Below are 23,911 nucleotides of genomic sequence, written 5' to 3' on the forward strand. Positions count from 1 at the left end.
CTCACTCACTCACTCACTCACACACACACACACACACACACACACACACACACGCACTCTCACTCACTCTCACACACACACGCTCACATACACACACACTCTCACACACACACACACACACTCTCACACACACTCTCACACACACACACACACACACTCTCACACACACACCCACACTCTCTCACACACTCTCACACACACACACACACACACACTCTCACACTCACTCTCACACACACACTCTCTCACACACACTCTCTCACACTCACACACTCACACACACACACTCTCACACACACTCTCACTCACTCTCACACACACACTCACACTCACACACACACACTCTCACACACACACACACTCTCACACACACAGGAGACTGTGAGGATCATCTCAAGCGGTGTATTTAGGTAGCAGATCTGTCTCAGGGCTAGTTTGGCTGGAGAAAGACAGCAGCCGCTGTCACTGCTATTGTGCGAGAGACAATAGACACGTGTCCACATGACTAATGATCCCATTAAAGTTCCTGGGACCCTCATTAAAGACTCGGCTAATTAAACACCCAGACCATAGATGGATTACGTCTGTCTGTGCTACCGAGTCTCGCTCTAGTCGGTGGAATACAGTAGTGTATGGTTTATACTGATATACCACACCTACATCACCGAGACGTCTATGTGATGTCTGCAAGATGGCACACAGACGTCTGCTAAAGATCTGCGGTGTGCAAACATCTGACAGACGTCTTTAAGATTCAGATTTACACACATGAACATCTCAAAGGCATCTGATAGACGCAGATGAGCGATGTGTCTTGTAGACGTTTAGAGTGTTTGCTCATCTGCAGATGTCAAATAGACCTTTATTAGATGCCTTTGAGATGTTTTTGATTTAGAGTGTATGTAAAACGGACATCTTCAAGACGTCTGGCAGATGCTTTCCAGTGGCCAACAATAAGCCAGGTTTACTTCAGTTAGTCTGACTTACTGTCAGTTGATTTGGTTCAAAAGAAGTCCGACTAACTGAAACAAGCCTGGTTTATTTGGTAGACTGGTTTTATGAGAGATCAAGCGATCTTTAACAGATGTCTTGCAGACGTGTGAGAATTCAGTCGTCATGTTTGCAGTCAGAAGATTTGTGCTGTTTTCTTCGATGCAGTGAACAAAAGACTCTGCGTAGTGGACTATCTGAAGGGTTGTAGTCTGAAAGACAGCGGTGTAGTCTAGGTCTGTTTAGTCACGAGCGCACCGCTGTGCTTGAAAAGACTAATAGCTGCTTTAATCTGATGGAGTCATCAGGGAATGCCAATAAAACCCACCAGAACACTCCTCCATATTTAGGGAACTATGAAATACATGTCATTATTTTCTATGTATACTATTTACTATTTTTTTTAATTCTTTGTTTTTGGTAAAAAAAAAAAAAAAATTCTTGATTCTGTTTTTATAATTAATTTGTCACGAATAACCACGTCTAATCAATTGAGTTCATAGAACATATTAAAACTAATAGGCATAATTTAACTATGAAATCTTATGTTTTTACATTCATTCCATTTAATTTTTCCCAAATTATGTTTTATGTATTTTTGCCCAAATTCTTTCTTTTTTGGTTTATTTATTTATTTTTTGGGAGAGTGTTTTTATAATAAATTTTTAGTCATGATAATCCATGTCTAATTAAGTTCATAAAACACTAAAACTAATAATTTGTAATAATTTTAACAGTAATAGGGCCCTATGAAATCATGTTGTTTTGTATTAATTCCATTTTATTTTTACCAAATTGTTTTATATTTATATTTCCTCCAAATTCAGTGTGTTTTTGATTTAATTTATTTTTTCTTGATTCTGTTTTTATAATTAATATTTAATCATGAAAAACCATGTCTAATCAGTTGAGTTCATAAAACATATTAAAACTAATGAATTATTATAATTTTAACGGTAATAGGGCCCTATGAAATCTTATGTTTTTGCCTTAATTCCATTTCCCTCCAGATTCTGTGTTTTTGGTTTACATTCTTTCTGGATTCTGTTTTTGTAATTAATTTTAGTCATTAAAAGCCATGTCTAATCAATTGAGCTCATATTAAAATAGTTTATTATCATTTTTTAACAGTAATAGGGCCTATGAAATATTATGTTTTCCATTTTAAAATTCCATTTAGTTTTTCCCAAATTACGTTTTATATATTTTCCCCCAAATTCTAAGTTTTTGTGTTTTATTTATTTTTTTGGAGACTGTTTTTATAATTATTTTGTAGTCATTAAAAACTTAAAACAAATAATTTGTTAGAATTTTAACAGTACTAGGGCCATACAAAATCCTTTTTTTCATTAATACCATTTTATTTTTTTCCAAATTATGTTATTTATTTATATACATTTTTTTTTTCAAAATTCTGTCGTTTTGGTTTAGTTCTTTTCTGGATTTTGTTAATGTAATTAATATTAGTCATTAAAACCACATCCAGCAGTTCATTAAATATATTAAAACTGATCATTTATTATAATTTTAACAGCATTACGGCCCTATGAAATGTAATGATTTTGTATTAATTCCATTTCATTTTCCCCAAAGTTTGAGTTTTCTGTGTTTTGTGATTTAATACAATTGTCATCTAAATATTTGAGCTGATATGTGTGAAAGAGCACATATACGAGACTCCTGATACTGAATAGAGGACAAAGGAAGTAAGCACCAACCTGCTGTTACAAATGCATTATTTGGAGGTGAAAAGCGAAAGCATGCTTCATATATAAACCTAAAATCACCAGCAGTGAGTCATTGATTCAACTGATTCGTTCAAACGGCTGATTGATTCGGTAACCAAACACCGTCGTGTGTCACTCAGAGACTTCGTTTAAAAACATTTTCTTTGATCAAATAGACCAAAAACAAGAATTATTATTGTTATTGTGTCTCAAATGCTAGTCGATTAATATTGACTTGTTTATTGAGCTGTTCATCAAATCAATATCGTGCTTGCAGCTGATATTTGGAGAAAACTCTACTCTTTGTGTGATATTAACTATATGATATAAAAATAAAAGATTCTATGCTGTGGCCTGGTTTCACAGACAGGGCTTAGACTAGACCAGGATTAGGCCATAGTTCAGTTAGGACATTTAAGTCATTTTAATAAACATTTTTTAATTTTTTTTTACAAAAAAAATATTACATCTTGAGACAAAACCAAGGCACTGATTTATATTAAGATCAGTCAGAGCTAATTTCTTTCAGATGAAACAGCTAAGACTTGCATTTTAGTCCAGGACTAGGCTTAAGCCTTGTCTGTGAAACCGGGGGTATATGATATAAAAATAAAGATGTATAAAAGTCATACGGGGTATTTTTGCCCCTGATCTTGAATTTTGGGGGAAATCTAAATCTATTTTAATCCCTGTAATCAAATGGATTGTGATGAGATTAGCTGATTCTCGCAGATAATGCTGCCAAATGAGCATAAACGTGAAATGTGTTCAATGAACTGAAGTGAGTTAGCTTTATCGTACAGTATTCGGTTTGGCGGGATCTCTTTGTGCTTCAGATGTTACTGGATCAAGTAAAGCTGCCCAGTCTTAAAGTCTTGGTGTTTTTCTGCTTCTTCTGCTGTTGTAGGCTCTAAGGCTCTAGAAATGAAAGTGTTTGGTGAAGTGATGTGAAACTGTCATGCTTTTAAGACTAGGAACTTTAACACCTTATGTCTGAATGTCTCTCAGTCGGTCAGACGCACTTAGTAGTGCTTTGGTGTAAGTTTTGATGAATGAATGAGCATGTAACTTCTCAAAACTCCACCGGGTGTTGGTTCAGGTTGAACTATTTAAAGCAGCCTTTAACAGAGTTGAATGATAGAAAAATGTTATAGTGTTATGTGTGTAAGCCAGGTTAAAGAGAACTGGTCTAATACGGCCATACTCCTGGTTCTCAATAGAACTCTAGCTGCGTTAAGCAGAAGAAACAAAGACGTAATTACTTCTCTGTGCATTCACATTTGATCATTGTCTTTGCATTCATGGTCAAACGCATCGCTGTGTAAGTGCCATTATGCGTGCACCTAGACTGTGCTGGCTGATGTTTGGAGAAATCATCAATATCATGCTGTAGAAGATCCTTTCTTCATGAACACAAACAAAGATTTCTAGACAAATAATCCATATAGTCCAGTGTTTCCAGCTGTGATGGCAGGACTATTTCCCATGAACCACACAAAAATCACCTGCACTCAGAATTTAATTGATTTTAACTATAAAAGACAAGTAAATATTAAAATAAGAACAAATGAACCTAACAATCATCAGGAGAACAACACAAAAACAATAATAAATGCAAATGAAATGAACAGTACTTCTAGGTGTAACTATAATACTGGGTGCTGAATTACTACAGAAACTGAATCTATTCACCAGTAAAATAGCCCTGGATAGTGTTCACTGTATAAATAGACAGTAATGACAGACAGCAGCAGGTTTATTTAGGCTGCTGTCTCTTTAAGACCTCGTGCAGGGATCTAAAATACTGTTACAGCGCTCTACGCTTATTGTTCTTTTTAGGAGCTCTTGTCCCTCTAATTAAAATAAATACATTTAGGAGCACCTTCTGATCAATAACCAAATCTGATAAAAACAATTAGCTTCCTAATATGATATGACTCCTTAAAGTGATTTACAGGGGCATTTTACTTTACCTTTGTAATGGCATTTTTATAATTTTATTAAAAGTATGTCATCATCTATGTCAAATTCAGAAACTTATAAGCTTTTTGAAATTTCTAATTAAAAAAAAAATCATAAGAAATAGAATAAAACATAAGTTATCATGGTGGCACTGAAGAACATAAAAGTTGCTTGTAGGGACATTTTCAGCCGTTTAATGAGGCTTGAGTGCAATATTGAGATTATACTGAGATTAATGTTTTAAATATAGCAATTTTAATATAGAAATATTAAATGATTTAAATAACTGAAATTATATGTTAAAAATGCTCAGCTGTTCCTTTATTTGGAACTATTTTCCTTGATGAAATGGAGCAAAATCAGGCAGTAGTGTTATAGTCAGACAACATAAATCACTTAATATTCACTTCTTGTTTACTGAACTGTCTATTAAATCAATATCACATTTTCAAACTCCCTTAAAAATGATTAAAAGCTGTCACTCTCTGTAGTTCATCGTGATCTGTGGAGGCAGAGAGCGCTTGAGTTCTCTTTCACTTTAAATAAGCAAGGCTCAAAAGCATAGCGGAAACACTGGAGTCTATATAATGCTAGTGCAGAAGTTGACACTTTTAAAACATGCAAGTCAAAATAATGGTTATCTATACAACCAAAGTTGATGAGTCGGTGTCTTCAGAAGCAAAACAACAAGGGTGGGTGAGAAAAATACCAATAGCCACCTATGAACTTTGGCCGGAAGTGATGATTTATGGTTCAAAACGTTTTTAATAGTAGTGTATATATTTTTATATATATATATATATATATATACACACACCTATTGTTTAACTTCAGAAGACATTGATTCATCACCTGGGGTTGTATGGATTACCATCGTGTTGGTTTTGTGTGGTTTTTGAAGCGTCCACTTTGTGGAGATCCCATACACGTGCAATATACTGACTCAGAGTATTTTTTTAAAAAGTCTTCATTTGTGTTCCTCTGAAGAAAGTCATATACATCTGGGATGGCACGAGTGTGAGTAATTGATGAGAGAATTTAAATGTTTGGGTGGAGTATACCCTTAACTTCTCAGAACGTGAGATGTAGGATTTCATGGCCATTTTAATGTTTGTATGTAGACTGACTACAGACAAATAGCCTTCAGACTAAGTGTACTTGGGATGTTATTTAGTTGTTAAAAATAAGAATGCCACACTAAAGCAAAGTTCTCAATATGTGCTGTGTTTTCCCTCTGTTTTCAGAACATCTCAAGCTTCCAGATTCCAGAGAGAGAAAGACTGTATCATATTGAGAGGATTGGATTAAAAGAGCAACCGGATGACATGGTCTGACCACAGAAAACCTGGAGCTAGGACCGGCTACTCTGAAAAACACCTTACAGTAACGGGCAAGGATTGGACGATCAAAGAAAACAACAAACTTGCTGGACTGAGTAACTAACATGGGAAAAGACAAATGTTTGGATACAGCTGGAAACAAATTGTTGGCAAAGATCTTCGTGAAACCTGGCTTGAGCACGTGCCGAAAATCCCTGTTACACAGGAAATATGAAAAAAAGTCATGATCTTGAAGAATTGATCTTTCTCAAGCTATTTTCAGTGTCAGTGAATACATGTGGCAACTGGAGAAAGATTTTTTTTGTTTGTCTGTTGCAAACCTGTTACTGAACTATTATAATTCTACTGCATGGCTGCTATCCACATCCGTTCGCACAGTTACCAAATGGCAAGGAGATATTTCACACTACAGAATCAAGATATTGACATTCTCTTGATGAAACTTAATTGAGTTGCTATTTTGGTGGAGTAATTTTACCTCTTGGCTGATAGACATTTTGTGATAACACTAAACCTTCATTCATCTTTTTACAGAGATCTTTGGATCTAGTGCCAAACCACGTAGTGGCATTTGTGACACCGTTGCTGTGAATGAATGTGCGGCTGCTGCATTTCCCATCTTCACATTGTTTTTAATGTTTTAACTCAAAGCAGCAAATTGAATCTCCTGGCTTTCTAAATCTTACTTAAGACATTTGCTGGGACCTCCTATATTGCTGCGACAGATGTGAGTTGAGGTTTCTGATACTAAGCATTCCAGTTTGCCATTTGGATCCTTTTGATAAAGTAGAGTTGCTAATAGCAGCTTTTGCAGAACTGTACACACAAAAATGCAGAACTTTCCCAACAGTCCAGTTCCTCTTCATCCGGGGTTTGGCCGGGGAGGAAGTGTTGTTGGTTCCCCGTATCAATCCCACCCTTCGGATCTTCAGATATCTCCCAGAAACTCAGAGGACTATGTGGCCATACAGCAAGCTCAACCTACCCTGCAGAGTCATGGGCAGCACCTGCACCTGCGGAGCCAACAGCATCTTCTACACACTTCTCCTATACACGGCTATGGATCCAGAAGAACAACTGGAGAGATGACGCCGGGAAACGCTCACAGTGGAGGAGGAGGAGGAGGGAACTCTTACCGTAAGGACAGTGTGGATTATTATTTTTCTGTGAGTGGACGAGAGAGAAGCAGAAGAGGCGGAGCAGCGTATGGCGCAGGATTTAGATACTCAAACGTGGATGGACATGCGCCTCATCAGTACCACCTATCTGGTTTAGGGTCATCCTCTGGAATGATTTCTCCCTACTCTATGGATTATGGCTCCGGCAGTGCCTCTGCAGTTGGGAGTAGTAATAGCAGTGGCGCTGGTTCATTTTCTCCTTCCCAGCAATACAGTTTGGTTCATGCTGCTTCAGTACAATCAGGTGCTCAGATGCATCAACGGCAGCATGGCCAGAAATATCAAGGATTGCACCAAGGTCAGCATCAACGGACATACCCGTTTTCTGGAAACAGAATCCCCCCTCAGTTTGGACACTACGCCCCCCTAAATGCAACATCAGGCTCTACTGGAATGTATAACTCCCCACCGCAAAGATACGATACGAGCAGCAGCACGGATGCCAAAATGAATAATTCTCCCACTCAGTCTAATCCAAATACTCATACAAGTTCATCTGCTTCAAACAGCTGTGAGAATATGGGACAAAACTACACATCGTCGGCATATTCGCCGCAATCTCAGTCCCTTCACAAGCATGCCCCCCATTCCCAGCGTCCATCTCAGCACAGCACTGGAGCAGGTTATGACCTCTCCCTCAAAATGCAGCACCAAGGACACTTGCACACCAAACTGCCCCATTCCTCTGTGTCCTCCAGCCCTGCTCTGCCTTCACACCCCTCTCAAGACCTGGCCAAATCTCCTATGCATTCCCAAAGTCAACAGGCTCACATTCATCAGAACTTCAGTCCCATTTCTAATCCCTCTCCTGCTCCGTCTGCCGTACAGTCTCCAAGCTGCAGCTCCTCCTCATCTCCACTAATGGGGAGTTCTGAAGGAAACAGTGCCGCTACTCCTCTGCAGCCATTGTCACACCCCTCTGTTTCAAATGCTCGCAGCGGCCAAAGCCATGGACGTCTTCTGCAGACCGTCCCTCAGCTGAGCCCCACTCCCAATTCAAATAGCAGCATCAGTAGTTGTGGTAGCGGCGCAGGCACTAAAGCGTCTGTTTTGAACCACGGTGCAGGTGTCGGTCATGCTGCCGTAAATCAGAACCGAATGGGACAAAGTATTCGAGGTGGTCCAGGAGAAGATGGCTCCCTGTATCCTCATGACAAACTCTTGCAGGACCCTGGTCTAAATAGTCTCAATGCTCTGACCTCTCAAGTGGAGAATCTACCTAATACAGTGCAGCACATGCTTCTAACAGACACTGTGCTGCCCCAGAAGAAGAGCAGAGATGGTGCACATCACCTTCAGATGCAGAAAGGATCTCAGTCTTTAACTGTCAACCAAAACAAATCTGGAAATTCCAGCGCCAGCGGTCAGACCACAGTGAATGAAGAGAGTTCTGAGATGCTGGAAGCAAAAGGGCATCAACAAGTTGAACGTAAGAGAATTAGGCAGGCAAGTGGAACAAGCAACGAATCTGAGCCACAAAGCTTCCCATCATCACAGAGTCAGATGCTGTCGGAAGCGAGTCAACAAGTATTGGATCTCCAGGTCAACACTGGAGTCATTTCAACAGCTTCAAAACAACCGTCTCAAATAAAGACGCCAGAAACCCTGACTGCCTCCTCTTTTTCACCACCATCAGTTCATCCTTCTGCAGAACCCAGCCCAAAACAACCAGTATATCCCCCTGCTCCGCCATCTCCCATTCACTCAGCACGTCCAAACTATGTGCCAGAAAAAGACCTTTGTAATGACGATGATAGTGGAATGAAGGGATGCCAGATCAAAATAATAAAAGATGAAGAAAGCGAAGTTGAAAATGCAGATCCTTCCTGTGATTCAGAGAATTCAGAGAACAGACTGTCAGTCCTGCCCACAAAGGACGAAGCCGAGACCGATGCACAACAATTTGAAAGTATGAATAAAAATGTGAATGTTTCAGAGCAACATAATGTTGGGGGTGTTGGAGTTATTGTCTCTGCTCGATCTGAAGTGAATACTGAATCAAGCAAGCACACGGGAGCCAAATCATCACGTTATGGTGTTTCTCATTACTCAAACAAACACAGCAATCCTGGGGACCAACGTGATGTGAATGTCTTAAGAGAGACAAGAAATCACAATGGAGAAGGGGAGATGTGCATGGAAACATATGTGTCACAGTATGATATTTCCCCTAAACAAGAATTTGGCCAAAACTCTGAACCCTCTATTCAGTCTCACCCAGCACCATTTAAATACAGCAATCCTGAGGTACATTATAATGCTGCAAAAAGCAAAGGAAAGTTAGGACTAGCGAGTAGTATGGGCACAAATAGATGCCAGAATTATCCGCTGCAGGCCAGCTATGGGTCTATTGGCAGGAAGGAGATTAGCATTTTTGCTATGGAGGGGGGAAGGGCTGTCATCTCAAGAAGTCAGGATAGTGGTTCTCAGTTTCAGCAGTCTTTTCCAAGTCTTTTGCAAGAAGTGCTCCAGGGTCATCACTTAGATAGACGCTATAGCCGTCCCGACCAGACATCTAGTGTTCACCAACAGCCTCAAGATACATCACAGCACCGTTATCAAACTAGACTACCTTACAGTATGGTTGAAAATTTGAGTTCACATGCATTGGGCTCTCAAACACTTATAAGTGGACTTAATGTCAAGTTCAGTCAAATGGCCTCCGGAAAACCACCAAATTCAAGTCAAAATCAGGGACCAGATAATGATGTTGTTTTAGGCCCTCCTCGTCCCTCTTGGGATTCTGAAGCACATAAGCCCAATGTGACTCATGGGATCTCTTTAGAAAAAGGCAAAACCAGTCTGTCTCCCAGCCAGTCCGCCCACATGCACCAGTCTTTAGATCTCACAACAGGAGTCCCTTCAAAGCACATTAACTTGGCTGACCATTCTTTGCAGCACAGAAAACCATCCAGATATGGTACCTCTCCTTCCGCTGTGGAACAATTGCTTTTACAGGAAGCTGAGCCATTGGCATGCGGTATAGTTCCTATCAGTCACACTCAATCTCAGATATCCTCAGGAAGGCGCTCAGTAATCTGCGATGTGTCCCCTTCTCGACGAACGACACCAGAAAGAGAGAGAGGACACTCTGGGTCCTCTGGACCCTCAGTCATTCAGCAGCCATTTTCTTCATCTGGATCAAATGAGCAAGGAGGTTGCAAGGAAGAAATAAAAGCAAAGAAAGCACAAAACAAGGAGGATTCATTAAAGACTGAAACTGCAGGTCAGAACACAGATGGTTACTGCAGCACGCCACCCAGTAAGGAATCTAATAAGCCCCTTCATCCCCCTGTAGATGCTGATTCCGATATAGAAAAGACCAGCAGTGCCAAAGGCAACAGTGAAGCCACCAGCAAGCTGCCATATCTTTTGCAAATGTCCTCAAATCCCTTGTCCTCACCACCAAGGCACCAGTCTTTCTCACAGGTTGCTGATGGTTTCAGAGCATATGGTTTCAGTGACACCATAGATGGACCAAAAATTATCTCCCTTCCTACACTTCATCAATCATTCCACACAGTATCAGCATATTCTAAAACCACACCATCTACTAACAAGTTACAAGCATTTCCACAGAGTTTATCTCCTCACGAGAGACCAGACTGGACTCCTGACAGACAAAGGCTAAGAGGAATGGACAGGCACGTTCCTCAGAGACTTTCTGAACCGAAGAGTAAATCCCAAGCTTCAAGTGATATTCTGCCTAGTCAGCATCACCTATCTCGACAGCACTCTTATCCTGGTTCACACTTTGACATGAAAATGTGGGACACTTATCCTGAAAGAGGGGGAGATGGGCAACCCACTACAGTCCCTCATGAGCATGTAGGTTCTCAGCCAGTCACAAATGCTGGCCCCAAACTTGGAGAAGAGGACATTTCAGATAAGAGTGCGGATGACACAGCCAAATCTTTCCACTCACTGGCTCCAGTTGGTGCTGTTAGCCCTGCTGGGCACACTAGTAAGACTAACCAAGGGATTCAGCTGGGACAGAGAGCAACCAGAACTGGAACATCCGGTGAAACCAACCCTTTAATCATGAGAAGGAGAGTTAGATCTTTTATTTCTCCTATTCCTGCTAAGAGGCAACATCAGGATGTTCCAGGTCAGCGGTCAGGATCAGCTTATCACTCCCCACTTTCTCAATCCCACTCTGATTCTAGACTTGCAACCAGCAATTGTTCTGGCAGTAGTGATACTCAGCCAAAATTGCCATCTCCCAAAATACAGCATTCTATATCCAGCACTAATTCACCTCCTCAGTCCAAAGCAAAGTTTGTGCCTCCAAGAAAGGGTCATGGTTTAAAACTTGAGGCGATTGTGCGGAAAATTACTCCTGGTGTGAAAAAAAATGACTTCAACAATAGTCATGTGGAATCGGACTTCTCTGAGGTATCTCATTACACCTCTGATATGCCAGACCCTGAGGGTGGTACATCGTTTTCCAGTGTTCCTCAAGGAGAGGAAGCATGCTTATCTTACCTTGATGATTCTCATACTTTAGATGATCTTATGTCATACAGAGCAGTTGAAGATGCGTTCTCCTGTGATTCTCAGACCCTTAAACCAGGTGCAACAGCTTCTAGTACTAGTGCCCTCAGAAGTTTGCCAAAAGATTTTGACTTTGGATTAGGTGCTGCTGGATCTTCAGGGTCATTGGGTGAAAGCGATAAGGATGATTTTACTTTGTTAGGACCCCTTCCACCAGCTCCTCCATTACCTTGTCCTGTACAGGGATCACCTCCTCCATCTTCTTCTGCATTGTCTGACATACAGCAGTTCACAAACACTTATCAACAGCTGGAAACTCGACGAGGTGAGCAGTCGGCTGCTAACCTGCTGAGGCAGAAACTTCAAGAGACTGGCATGGGCTTTGATGATTACCCAGGTGGTGATTACTATGGGACCACCACTGGCCATAGTCAGAGCCCTGGGCACCACCTTCTGTCCAGAGCAGCTCAGCACCAGATGACTTCTCTCAGGTTGACAAGTTCAGAGTCTAAACCATCAGAAAGCAGTGTCCCCAAAGGTTATTTTCCATCAGGTAAGAAAAAAGGTCGCCCAGTGGGCAGTGTGAATAAGCAGAAACGTGCCCAAGCACAAATTCAGAATGCAGCAACAAGCATACCTGCAGATTCTCTTCCCTCACCCACAGCTGAACCTCAGACTGTCCCAATCCCAGACACTGCAAGTGAAGTGCCCCAAGTATTAACACCACCTGACCAGAAACCCTGTCCATCTTTGACACCTCCTGCTCAAACCCAGGTGGTGAAAGTGGATGTAGAGTGTGAGGAGACCCAGCCGGAGTTAGATGTGAAGCCAGCTAGACATAGACAGAAAAAGGGGAAAGAGGACAACGAGACTCTTGGCGATCAGAGAAGGAGAAGAAGAGGGATGGGTTCCAAAGAGAAGCTGGACATTCAGGCGAGCAGTAGGGGAAACATCAGCCCATGTGGAATATTCTCAGATGCCAGGAGTAATACTTTTGCTCCTTACATACATGTGGAGAAAAAGATTGCCGAGATTGGGGCTGTCTGTACAATCATTAACGCAGATGATGAAAAATCAAAAGGTGGAGGCAAAGCTGGACACTCGGTGGTTGATGGCCCATTAAATACTCCTCTGTCATCTCAACTTGTGAGAAAAGAAAAGGAAAATGAAAGAACAAAAGAAAACTGGGTTTCAGAGCCAGTTGATTCTGCCTTGCAGTCAGGGAAGACACTTCCTACATCTGGATATGTTCTGCCAGGACCTGTGACATCAGAGACGGGACAAGCTGGTCGCCTCTTATGCTGCCTTTGCCAGAAATGGGCCAACTACAAACATCTCGGGGATCTCTATGGTCCTTTTTACCCAGCTGAGTATGCAGCCAAGCTCCCTAAGAATCAACCTCAAGTGCGACAAACCTTGTCCTACCATGGGGCAGCTACCACAGGTTTCAGTATGGCACCCATTCCAACAGAAACGACTCCCCAGGATACAAGATTACAGGACCCTCAGAATGTCAAGTCATCTACAGATAGCGATTGCACAGTAAGTCAGGCAACAAACCCAACGTCCCCAGCCACCACCATTGGCACTTTCTCTCCCAGCGTGGGTGAAGAAATGCCTTTCCAGAACGCTAAGGCGAGCAGCTCCACCTCAAAAGTAACGGCTCACACCTGGGATCCGGCTGCAGAACCGACGAGTGGGCTGGGCACATCAAAAGCTCAAGACCTGGATGCTGAAGTCATACTGAAGCAGATGCACGTCGAAAATATACAGCAAAGGCCCCAGCACAGAAAACTGACATCCCATCCGCGCTTCAAACGAAGACATAAGTCTAGTGAAGATTTACCTCGAACTGTCCCTATCAACAGCAAAGCCTCCCTGCCCTTCCAGCCCCCGCCACCCAGCCTGGACTCTCTGGGCCCCATGGCCCAACTGGCCCAGCTCCCACTCGTGCCTCTGGACACCGAGGAGCTGTGGGTGCACGAGGGCTGCATCGTTTGGACCAGTGGCGTATACCTGGTCAATGGGAGACTGTATGGCCTTCAGGAGGCACTAGATGGTGCTAGAGATACAGTAAGTGGAAAGAGCTGCAGTTTGTTGGCTTGCTGTATTGTGTGAAAATTAGTGCTGTCAGAATTAGCGATTCATTTTTCCAGTTTAACACTGTTAAAAATATTTAAGTTATAACAGGGGTGGTGCTAGGTTTGGCCACACGACACTCACAACTGCTGCTTTTTTCTGGACAAGAATTGCTTTATTTAGACGCAGAACGTCTTTACGACCACATCAAATGCGCACTCCAACTTCGCGTCAGGTTTGAGTCTATCGAGCGCAGAAATGTCACCGGTGATGAGGGAGCTTCAGTAGAGCAACAATTTACTGCGGCCAAATGAGATGTTGTCAGGCCATGTGTCAGTAAAAACCAATTTTCCTGTCCTGTCAGCCATTATACAAATTATACTGTGATCGTAGCACATGCTCTTCAATTGCACACACAAATGCGCTGGCACGCTGTATATCATTTCACATTAAAGTGCTATAATATATAAAAGGTAAAGACTTTTGAGAAAATACGATGCATGTCAGAACCGTCTCGCGTTCAGCAGCGGCAGCTCTTTTTTTTTTTTTTTTTCATTTAGCTGACGCTTTTATCCAAAGCGACTTACAATTGCTATATATGTCAGAGGTCGCACGCCTCTGGAGCAACTAGGGGTTAAGTGTCTTGCTCAGGGACACATTGGTGTCTCACAGTGGATTCGAACCCGGGTCTCTCACACCAAGGGCATGTGTCTTATCCACTGCGCCATCACCACCCAGCTCTTAAAGTGATGGCAGCCAAATAACCTAATAACCAGCTGCTGTGATGCCTGTTATTCCACAGAACAAAAGGGAAAAAAGGAAATTAATAATTTTTGTAGCTTTAAGGATTCATCTATATTTAATTTAGAATTTGGTGCATTTCACTTTATTCAATTTCTGTATATTTCCTACTTTCCTGCACAGGTAGCTAAATATGACATTTATTATAATGGGTTTATGTGAAGATTTTTTTTTAAAGGTCCCATGACATGCTGTTTTTTGGATGCTTTTATATAGGCCTAAGTGGTCCCTAGTACTGTATCTGAAGTCTCGTTCCCGAAATTCAACCTTGGTGCAGAATTTCAGCCACTACGAGCCAGTCCCAAAATGAGCTTTCCTTAGGACGAGCCATTTCTGTGTCTGTCACTTTAAATGCTAATGATGAGGAGAGAGGCGGGGCAAGGTGGAGGGTGGGTGTGTGTCCTGCAGCTTACGGCCATGGTACCATGCGCTAATGTTGACAGTGGATGTATCGCAATGGCTCGTAGACACGCAGTCGTTCAAGCTTTTCAGTTTGACCCAGAATTTGATGCAGAAGGAGAAGCACCGGATGAAGAAGTTGCAACTCAGAGACTACAGCAGGACGTCTCCGAATGGTTAGGTCTGGATACGGTCAGTGTTTCCCACACATGGACTTTCCCTGGGCGGAATGCAACAATATCAACCGCCCGCTGCCATCAGCTCCCGTGTCTCACACACACGAGCACGAACAATATTTAGTAACTTTCAGACCCTTTAGGCGGCTTTTTTTCCCATAATGGGTACATACTAACAAACCTAGCGACATTCAGTTGTAAGATGTCTCCAGTACTGCCCCGCGAGCGTGAGGTCTCTCTCCCGGCGCAGTGTCGCCTCTCTCGGCATCTGTTCTGAGCAGCGAGCATCAGAGAAGCAACGCTTTCAGTTTGCCTTAAAGCAGCAGACTCATCAATAAATCATTTACTAAACAGCGTTTCCAAGCACTTGTCGCTTACTGACTGTTTGGACTTTTAAATATGAACATAATTTGTCTGTTAATATGCGCAGTTTATTACTCAGACGCAAAACAGTGCTTCGCTCGTTTGCAAGCCATGATGTCTCTCGAGGAAAAAAAAAAATATTGCGCTCGCCTCGCACGGTCGTAGCTCATTTTCTCATGGGCGGCAAAGCAGAGAAAGGGGAGGTAACCTTTCCCCGTATGACGACATAAGGGGAAGATTCCAGATCGGGCCATCTGAGCTTTCCTTTTCTCAAAGGAGAAGCAGGATACCCAGGGCTCGGTTTACACCTATCGCCATTTCTAGCCACTGGGGGACCATAGTCAGGCTAGGGGAACTCATATTAATGTTAAAAAACCTCATAAAGTGAAATTTTCATGCCATGGGACCTTTAAGTTAACTTAAATTACATTTAGTCATTTAGCAGACGCTTTTATCCAAAGCGACTTACAAATGAAGACAATGGAAGCAATTAAAATCAACAAAAGAGCAATGATATGCAAGTGCTGTAACAAGTCTGTTAGCTTAACGCAGTACACACAGCAAGGTGTTTTTATAATTGTATAATAAATAAAAAGAAAAGGATAGCAAAAATAATAGAGCAAACTATGTTAGAGGCCTTTTTTGCTTTTGTTAATTGTATAATAAATAGATAGAATACAAAAAGAATATAGAAGCTAGTGTTTTTTTTTTTTTTTTTTTTTAAAGAAAACAAGCAGTTAGTAAATGAACCGAGTGCAAGTCTAAAAGGAACATTGTTTTTAAAGAATAGAATTAAAATCGAGAGTGCTAGAGTTAGAGGGTCAAATAAAGATGGAAGAGAGGTGTTGTAGCCGATTCTTGAAGATGGCTAAGGTCTCAGCTGCTGGGATTGAGTTGGGCAGCTCATTCCATCAGGAGGGAACAGTTCATGTAGAATTGAACATTCTAACATTTAAATTAGAAGTTATTTTTTAAAGTCTAACAAAGTTCAAAATGATAGCTCTCATTTATTCTGTAAAGTTGGATGGCTAATTGTTAAATATTAGGAAAAAAATCTATTTCAAAGAGACATCAGTATTATTGGTATCAGTGATACTCGCCTTTAGTCATAAAAAGATGTAAGACATGTAAAAATATACCGTCTTTGTTGTTTCTACATTAATTTGAAAATTGCATGTGAAATTAGTGCAATATAAAGTATATTTAAAAACTCTAAAGTTACGTAAGATTAATCACGATTAATTTCAGAAAGAAACGTGATTAGTGCAATTAGTTAATTATTTTTTAATCGATTGACAGCACTAAAATTCGTGACTTGTCTCAAGTATACGGTTGTTTATTTTACCCATAATGCTTCTGACGTTTGCACTCCTCAGAGCTGCTCTCATTGTGAGATGGTGGGCTCCACACTTGGCTGCTACAGTAAAGGCTGCACGCTGAGGTACCACTACCTTTGTGCCATGGAAGCAGGTGAGACGTGGCATCACCTTGGTCTGCACTCGCTTTTAACAAAGCAACATCCACATTATGAGTGACTGACAGCCAGTGCTAAATCCTTCTTCTTCTAACCTCAATCTAGATTGCTCTCTAAATGAAGACAACTTTTCTCTGAGGTGTCCAAAGCACAAGGTAAGAGAACAAGACTTCACATCTAATATGGAAATATCAAGAAGCACCAAGGCATTAAGTGTATATCGGAGTCTCTGTGAGACAGTAGCACTAAAAAACCAAATCCAGGTTCTAGGGCTGTAACGGTACACAAACATGACGGTTTTGTTTTTTTTGTTAAACAGTGCTTTAACTGAACAAATGCCTCTTTCTTTAAATAAATTCAATTAGAACTAAAAGTTTCTTAGGGATAAAAATCTACCTCAACTTCTGCTCTAAACTATAGGGAGCTCTTTCAGATTACTACAAGGTTACAATTAACAACCGATCCCAAACTTAAATTCAATTACTCTTTATTTTTAAATATAATAAACACTCAAATGAAAAATGTATGCAAACATGTGAATTGCACGTAATGCAATTTTGCAATTAACTTCTAAATTATAACATTTCTATTTATTGTCGAAATATATTTATTTACAGTGGCTGTCATAACTTGATTCATAACAGATTTATTTAAAAAAAAACGTTAAATAATGAAGACATCACTAACAGGTAAAGTAAAATATAATGAGTAGTCTAATATTTTGTGAAATGCTGTTTTCTAGACTTCATTTCCGTAGTGAACTAAGAAAACACATTTTATTGGACTGTGCAGCATTTAATGCATGTAGAAAACTCTTATGAAGTGAATTCGCTTAAAGTGTTTATAATTTTTCCAGAAAACATTTGAGAATTTTTATAATGTTAATGTAAAAAATCTTGTGTAATGTAACTTGTGTTTGTTTGTTTGCTGGTTTTTATTGTATTTGTTATACTTGTATTTTTTAAATTGTTTTTGCCATTAAAAAACCCTAAGATACTGACATGGCATTAAATAAAAAATATACTACTACTACTAGTGTATATTGACTCTTCTGAGCTAAATGAAATGCTACGTGACTTTTTGTTTTGACGTCTTTCTGTGGATGAAACGCGGACGCGGATGAAAGTCAGAGTCACATTTGCAAATATTAAAGTGAGTCTTCTATAGTTTTCTAAAACTTTATCCTTTAAACTTTATAGATTTGATAGTTCTATACTAGGGCTGCAGTGGTTCTCGGTAAAAAAAAATCCACCCATGTTTCAGCTCACACTTGCACGGCGGTTCGACTTCATGACAAGGCATGTATAATATGGTTTGTTATAAATAGCGACACATAAAACAGACAGAGTTTGGCTAATGAATGTTACTGTCAATGGATTTGCATTCTGGCTTCCAAATACATACAACAACAGCAGTGAACAAAAACAACATGGACAAACCAGTCGGTCTTTGTTTAGTGTGTATACTGGAATTGAGCCAAAAACTCATCACCAAACACCAATGACGTATGGATACATATGGTATACAGTCATTGTAGACACGTCCAAAACTGTTGCAACAGAGATGGAAATACAATTTTTATACACATGAACTATGTTTTCAACTTTGTTGCCACAGTTTTGGAAGTGCCTTTTTCCTGTTCTAAAGAAGGGGGTGCCAATACTTTTGTCCACGTAGTGTATGTACAAGTCATTGGTGTTTGGTGATGAGTTTTTGGCTCTTAAAATCACAGCAGAGGTTTCTGCAGACCAGTCAAGTTCTTCCAAACTGACTCAGTCAATCATGTCTTTTTATGAACCTTACCTTATACACAGAGCCATCGTCATGTTAGAATAGAAAAGGGTAACATAGGAAAGCACACAGTTCCCTAGAATATCATGTTATGCTCAAACATTAAGATTTCTCATGGAAATTACTAAAGTAGTCAAAATCTTGAATCAAGATGCATTTATTTTACAAGTAAAATTGTTTTCTGAAAAAAAGAATCAAATTTTGTTCGTTTTGCTTAAATTGTATATATATATATATATGTATATATGTATATATGTATATATATATATATATATATATATATATATATATATATATATATATACATATATATATATATATATATATATATATATATATATATACATATATATATATATATATATATATATATATATATATATATATACATATATATATATATATATATATATATATATATATATATATATATATATATATATATATATATACATTTTTTTTTTTTTTTTTGGAAAATGGGGCTTAATATCGTAAGTTCTTTTACTTGTCAAGTAAACACATCTTGATTTCAAGAATGTTTAGATATTTATACTAGAAAACAAGACCCCCTTTCTTATCAAACATATTTTATTAGACTGTCCTGTTTTTAATGCATGTAGAAAACTCTTTTATGAAGTGAACTCTCTTAAAGATTTATTAAGTATAATTTTGCCAGAAAAGATTTTAGAATTTTTATCATATGTTAATGTAAAAAATCTTGTGTAATGTAACTTGTGTTTGTTTGTTTGCTGGTTTTGATTGTATTTGTTATACTTGTATTTATTTAATTGTTTTTGCCATGAAAATAGTCTAAGATTCTGACATGGCATTAAATAAATATGTGTCCCTGCAGCACAAGAGCAGTCATGAGTAACACGGGTATATCTGTAGCAATAGACAACAATACATTGTATGGATCAAAATTATACATTTCTCTTTTATGACAAAAATCATTAGGATATTAAGATCATGTTCCATCAAGATATTTAGTAAATTTCCTACTGTAAATATATCAAAACTTCATTTTTGATTAGTAATATGCATTGCTAAGAACTTCATTTGAACAACTTTAAAGGAGATTTTCTCAATATTTAGATTTTTTTGCTCCCTCAGATTCCAGATTTTCTAATAGTTGTATCTCAGACAAATATTGTCCTATCATAACAAACCATACATCAATGGAAAGATTATTATTCAGATTTCAGATGATGTATACATCTCAATTTCTCAAAACTGAGCTTTATGACTGGTTTTGTGGTCCAGGGTCACATATACTACTCCTAGAAAATAAAAACACTAAGAAATCATTTTTTGCAGTGAAAGAGGCTGATAGTCAGTGTTTTATTTCATTAGTGTCTTTGCTGTCTTGTATGTATTTGTGCTGCTGCTTGTCGTTAGACTCCAAGTGCGTTGCAGGCCTGTTCTGTGCAGTGTTTGATGTCCGTCTGTCTGTCTTGTGTTCGGACAGAGCAGCAGAGCGGTCAAGCCTGGAGCGGCGGTGGCGTGTCTGGAGCAGTCGGAGCGAGGATGAGGATCCCTCTGTGATCAAACCCTAATTACTCATTCATCACCTGCGTCAGAGGGAACTGCCTTTCATCTGTTATCTGTCCTAGTGTCGCGTCGGGAGCAGCAGAACTGAGAGAGGCCGTGTATTTACACCTGTTATATGTAGTATTTTATCATAACTCGTATTATCATTATTTTAAACCGCGCTATTGTTTTAATCAGTATTTTACCCGTAGACTGAGACAGAGTTCTGAGCGTTTTTTCCGTACCAGGACCAGCCGCCGTTATGACATCACTCGATGACATCGCCGCCGTTGCCACAGAGACGCTGTTGTCATGGCGACGCACGTATATTGCCTTCGAAGGTGTGCCTGTGTGTGTGTGTGTCCTTTGATAAGTGTTCTTATTTTCCACCTCCGAGGGTTTTGTGCTGTAGATGAGAGAAGGACATGCATTATTTGGGGCAGGAAGATGGACTGCGTTCTGAACCGGACTCCTGGCTTGCGCAGGCTTTATCGTGAGATCTGCCAGCGCTCCAGAAGGGGTCGCCGTTTCTTTCCAATGACGGCCGACAGAGACAAACATTCCGGCAGCGTTCGGAGGAGAGCGCAGAACAGAATCACCATATGAAAACATGTACTAGAAAACTGTCCATATGCTTCTGACTCATGAATACAGTTATACAGTGGAGAAGCTGGTCATTTTCATTGCTGTGTGTCTCTCTGCTGGAAAACTCATTCCACAAAACCTCTTCAGAGCCGAGATATGAGCTCGGTCGTTAGATGAAAAGTGCTCATTTTACAGTCGGGGATGTTGTACACTTTCAGAACGCTACCTAAACAACATGGAGATTTATTCTCATATCAGAGCTGAATAACTACTCGTTACACGAGGGTTTGTTTGATCATTGCTAAATCGTCTGGCGCTCATGCAGCAGTAGCCCAGTGTTCTCCATAAAAGCAGTGGGAGTATTTTTTTAAGCACCATTTCAATCTACACTACCAGTCAAAGATTTGTGATGTTTTTAAAGAAGTCTCTTCTGCTCATCGAGTCTGCATTTATTTGATCCAAAATACAGCAAAAGCAGTAATATTGTGAGATATTTTTAGTATTTAAAGCAGCTGTTTCTATGTGAATATGTGTTAATCTGTAATGTATTTCTGTGATGCGCAGCTGTATTTTCAGCATCATTACTGCAGTCTTCAGTGTCACATGATCTTCAGAAATCATTATAATATACTGATTTACTGCTCAACAAACATTTATTAATAATATTGTTATCAATGTTGAAAACATAGTTGTTGTTTTCAGGATTCTTTGATGAATAGAAAGATCAGCATTTATCTGAAATAATAAGCTTTTGCAACATTATAGACTACACCATTCAGAAGCTTGGCGTCTGTATCTTTTTTTTTTTTTTTTTTTTTGGAAAAAACTTTTTAGCAAGGATGCTTTAAATTGATCAAAAGTGATGTTAAAGACATTTATATAATGTTACAAAATATTTATTTCAGATAAATGCTGTTCTTCTGAATTTTGAGTCATTCTACTCAGCTGTTTTCAACATAATAAGAATAATCAGAAATGTTTCCAATCAGAAATAAATTACAGTTTAACACATACAGTGTCTTGCGAATGTATTCATACCCCTTCATTTTTTCACGTTATTTTGTTGCCTTATGTTAAACTGCTTTAAATTACTTTTTTCCCCACATCAATCTACTCTCCATACACCATACTGACAAAACAAAAGAATTGTCACAACTTTGTAAATGTATTAAAAATAAAACACTCAAATAAGTCCATTGCATAAGTATTCATACCCTTAACTAAATATTTAGCTGGAGCACCTTTACAGCCTCATGTATTTTTTGCTTGATGCGACAAGCTTTGCTCATCATCATTTGGCAGTTATCTGCTATTCTTCTCACGTCTTCACGTCTCAAGCTCTGTCAGGTTGGATGAGGCAGACAAGTCAAGTCAAGTCTGCTTTATTGCACATTTCCAGGTTTCTCCAGAAATATTTGATTGGGTTCAAGCTCAGGCTGTGTCTGGGTCACTCAAGGACATTCACAGAGTTGTGTATAAGCCGCTCTTGCTGTGTTTAGGGTCACTGTCCTGTTGGAAGGTGAGCCTTCTGCCCAGTCTGAGGTTCTGAATGCTCTGGACTGGGTTTTCATGAAGGCTATCTCTATATTTTTGTGCATTGAGCTTTTCTTCTACTCTGATGAGTCCCTCAGTCCCTGCCGCTGAAAAACAGCCCCACAGCATGAGACTGATTCCAGCACACTTTACTGTTGGGATGCTGCTCTGCAGGTGATGAGCAGAGCTGGTTCCCTTCAAACATGAGGCTTAGAGGTTCATCAGACCAGAGAATATTATATCTCACAGTCTCTAGGAAGAGTCCAGGTTGTTCCAAACCTCTTCCATTAAGGGTAACGGAGACTACATGCTTCTGTGAACCTTTAATGAAGCAGAATTTGTTTTCTTCTGAACTCTTCCCCAGATGTGTGGCTTGACGCAAACCTGTTTCTGAGCTCTACAGGCAGTTCTTTTGACCCCAGGGCTTGGTTTGTGCTCTGATATGCATGATCAGCTGTTGGACCATTTATTAAGACGTGTGTGCGTTTCCAAATCAGACCCATTCAATTCAATTTGCCACAGGTTACCTTCACTCAGAGTCTAGTAACACCTATAAGATATATGAATGCTCCTGAGCTAAATTCAAACTGTCCCAGATAAGGGTATGAGTACTTATGCAATGGAAGTTTTTTATTTTTAATAAATTTGCAAAGATGTTAAACCCCTTCTTTTTTTTTTTGCTTTACCATTATAGTGTATGGAGTGTAGATTGATGTGGAAAAAAGTCATTTAAAGCACTTTAACATAAGGCAGCAACACAAAACCTGAAGAAAAATGAAGGGGTATGAATACTTTCGCAAGGCATAGAAAAGCGTTATTTTAAATAGTAAAAATATTTGACACTATTACTGTTTTTGCTGTACCTTGGATCAAATAAATGCAGGCTTGGTGAGCAGAAGAGACTTCATAGAAACATTAAAGATCTGACTTTGGGGCTCCAGGCCCTGCCTTTTTTTCAAAATGATTCAAAAGTGCCCCTCTCAGAGAAATAGCAAAGATATTGTGGTCAATAAAACAAAATGCATTTGAATTGTAATGAACATGACACTGTGTAGAAACTCCTGTTTGTTTCTCCGTATCTGAGGTGTGTGTTGTGCTCGACTGATATTATACAGTCTGTTCAGAAACCTAGGCTCTCAACGGAAGAAAACAATAAACCAAACAATATTTTCAACCTTTTTTCATCAATAATGAACGCTAGTGTGTCGATTTAATTACAAATCCATATTGTAGAATCTTACAGAATTCATCAATGCCCATTTGTCATGTATAATACATATATAATACCATTTTGGACAATTATGCAGCATTGTGAAAGTCTTCTGCTTATCAAGCCTGCATTTATTTGATCAAAAAATACAGAAAAAACGAATATTGTGAAATATTATTGCAATTTAAATAGCTGTTTTCTATGTGAACGTGTTAAACTGTATCATCATTACTCTTCAGTGTCACATGATCTTCAGAAATCATTCTAATATGATGATTT

At 39.5% G+C, this 23,911-nt stretch overlaps 1 protein-coding gene across 1 annotated transcript in view; it reads left to right on the top strand.

Moving 5' to 3' along the window:
- tcf20 (transcription factor 20) overlaps nucleotides 1–23,608 on the top strand; it is a 24,647-nt gene extending 1,039 nt beyond the window's left edge. The window contains exons 2-5 of the mRNA XM_079377666.1: nucleotides 5,924–13,764; nucleotides 16,886–16,979; nucleotides 17,089–17,138; nucleotides 20,243–23,608. Of these exons, the coding sequence (XP_079233792.1) occupies nucleotides 6,850–13,764; nucleotides 16,886–16,979; nucleotides 17,089–17,138; nucleotides 20,243–20,305 (7,122 nt within the window). The 5' untranslated portion in view covers nucleotides 5,924–6,849 and the 3' untranslated portion in view covers nucleotides 20,306–23,608. The remainder of the gene's footprint in view (nucleotides 1–5,923; nucleotides 13,765–16,885; nucleotides 16,980–17,088; nucleotides 17,139–20,242) is intronic.
- Nucleotides 23,609–23,911: the final 303 nt, after the last annotated feature.

Source organism: Barbus barbus, assembly GCF_936440315.1.
Source record: "Barbus barbus genome assembly, chromosome: 3".
Lineage (NCBI taxonomy): Eukaryota > Metazoa > Chordata > Actinopteri > Cypriniformes > Cyprinidae > Barbus > Barbus barbus.